Here is a 2,265-nt window from a genome sequence, read left to right on the forward strand (position 1 = left end):
GGCAACGACTTGCTTCTTGGAGCTGGAGCTAGAGCTGGACCGTCTAACAAGCGCTGCAGGTACCGCCGCCACCACAACAGGGGCGACCTTGGCCTTCGAGGACGAAGACGACGAGCTAGACGAGGACTTCCGGGCAACCTTAGGGGCCACAGCGGCCACGACCGGCTCCGCCTTCTTCGACATTTTGTCCGTCTTCGACTTCTTAGTAGCCTTCTTGGTTTTTTTATCGGTCTTTGGGGACTTCGATTTGCCGGCAGATTTGGTGGTAGTCTTCTTAGTCTTCTTCGCACCAGTAGACTTAGCAGTGGTCTTCTTACCCTTCTTAGCAGCTGTCTTCTTGGCCTTCTTGGCGTCAGCAGACTTAGCAGTGGTCTTCTTAGCCTTCTTGGCGTCAGCAGACTTAGCAGATATCTTCTTAGCCTTCTTGGCGTCAGCAGACTTAGCAGATATCTTCTTAGCCTTCTTGGCGTCAGCAGACTTAGCAGATATCTTCTTAGCCTTCTTGCCGTCAGCAGACTTAGCAGATATCTTCTTAGCCTTCTTGCCGTCAGCAGACTTAGCAGATATCTTCTTAGCCTTCTTGCCGTCAGCAGACTTAGCAGATATCTTCTTAGCCTTCTTGCCGTCAGCCGACTTAGCAGTGGTCTTCTTAGCCTTCTTGGGGTCAGCAGACTTAGTAGTGGACTTCTTAGCCTTCTTGGCGTCAGTGGATTTAGCAGAGACCTTCTTAGCCTTCTTGGCGTCAGCCGATTTAGCAGTGGTCTTCTTGGCCTTCTTGGCGTCAGCCGACTTGGCAGTAGTCTTCTTAGCCTTCTTGCCGTTAGCAGACTTAGCAGTGGTCTTCTTGGCCTTCTTGGCGTCAGCAGACTTAGCAGTAGTCTTCTTAGCCTTCTTGGCGTCAGTGGATTTAGCAGAGACCTTCTTAGCCTTCTTGGCGTCAGCAGACTTAGCAGTAGTCTTCTTGGACTTCTTCGCATCGGCAGATTTAGTAGAGACCTTCTTGACCTTCGCAATTTTCTTGACAGAAGACGAACTGCTAGTTTTCTTGACGTCCGGAATCTTCACAATGGGGGTGACAATGGTGGTGGGCGAAGCAGCTTTGGAGGAGCTCGAACTGGACTCCAGCTTCTTCACCGCGACGAGAGGTGCCTTGTTGTCGGAAGAAAAGCTACCCTTCCTCAAGACCTCGTACACTTCCACAAAGGCGACCTCCTCAGGGGCTTCCCGCAACTCCAGAACGATGTCTACGACGCCAGCAGGCCGTCCGTGAGGCCCCAGCAGCTGGAAAAGGATAGAGATACCTCTTAGCGACATTCACTTACGTTCAATGTCGTGGTTACCGCCTGACCGGTGCGGTTGATTTCCTCGAGAGAAACGTCCTTATAACCATGGACTCGTCCCTTCGCGGTGCCAACCGTTGCCAGCCGAATAGTTGAGGCTCCATGGTACGGCATCACAAACTTCTGATTGTATGCACCTGTGTTGCCTCTAACAGGAGCGCCAACAATGGAGTGGTCAGCAAGAATAATCTTAGGGCAACTGCGGATCAAATTCTTTCCGTCTTTGCCATGCTGCAATTCGCGCGCCCCCAATACGATCAGGTGCAAGGACTTGAATTGGGTGCTGAGAACACCGCTATTTACAGGCTTGGACCAGATGCCGCCAGCAGATGAAACAGAAGACGAAGACGATCCGACTGACATTGTTGTTGTAGTTTAATAATCTCTGTTATTCTCGTCCTCATATGCATGACTTTTCAATGACCCCACCTTTTAACACTGCATGAACTCCGTCTTACGCACAGAGTTGTCACCTTGATTCAGCACAGCACAGACTGACGCACTTTCGATATTGGGATTTATGGGCTGGTTTACACGTTCAAATCTGTAGCACTCGCTTCACCAAGCTCGCTAGTTTGTGGCACTTGGGTTGTATCTGGCTCGTTAATTTGTGGCAACTCCGTTTTCTGTTTTTTTTTTTGCTTGGTGGCTTCTAAAGCCAAACGCTTCGCATTTCTTCGGCGTTGGCGTTTGGCTCGCTTTTTTTCAGTGGTGGCGTCGTCCATCACCATGAGCTCGTGTCTTCTTTGCTGGAACTCTGACTGTTCCAGGTCCTCCTGGTCCTCGACCTCCATCAATTTTAGTCGTTCTAACTCCGTTTGACGATGCTTACGGTAGATGTGGAAAAAATCCGATCCGGCTCCAGCTGTCGACCCAGCAGGATTAGACACCTTCTCTAACAAAAAGTTGATCTTCGTTGGGGGTT

At 50.3% G+C, this 2,265-nt stretch overlaps 2 protein-coding genes across 3 annotated transcripts; both read right to left on the minus strand.

Annotated features, from left to right (window-relative positions):
* On the minus strand, positions 1 to 1,703 carry KVP18_000549 (uncharacterized protein; the record flags this gene model as incomplete). Of its 2 annotated transcripts, none has more annotated exons than XM_067949748.1 (2): positions 1 to 1,281; positions 1,323 to 1,703. In XM_067949748.1, coding segments are annotated over 2 exons (1,662 nt in total), but the record flags the coding sequence as incomplete, so codon positions are not given. The 2 variants fall into 2 exon arrangements, with proteins under 2 accessions (XP_067808745.1, XP_067808744.1); XM_067949747.1 differs by having other exon boundaries at positions 10 to 1,281; positions 1,323 to 1,454.
* Positions 1,704 to 1,870: 167 nt separating this feature from the next.
* KVP18_000550 (uncharacterized protein) lies at positions 1,871 to 2,134 on the minus strand (the record flags this gene model as incomplete). Its single annotated transcript, XM_067949749.1, has 1 exon — positions 1,871 to 2,134. One exon carries the CDS (start codon positions 2,132 to 2,134, stop codon positions 1,871 to 1,873), a length of 264 nt encoding a protein of 87 aa, XP_067808746.1.
* Between the last annotated feature and the right edge of the window lie 131 nt (positions 2,135 to 2,265).

This window comes from the organism of the source record quoted next (genome assembly GCF_019968955.1).
Source record: "MAG: Porospora cf. gigantea A chromosome Unknown PgA_NODE_4184_length_2265_cov_265.418, whole genome shotgun sequence".
Classification (NCBI taxonomy): Eukaryota; Apicomplexa; class Conoidasida; order Eugregarinorida; family Porosporidae; genus Porospora; species Porospora cf. gigantea A.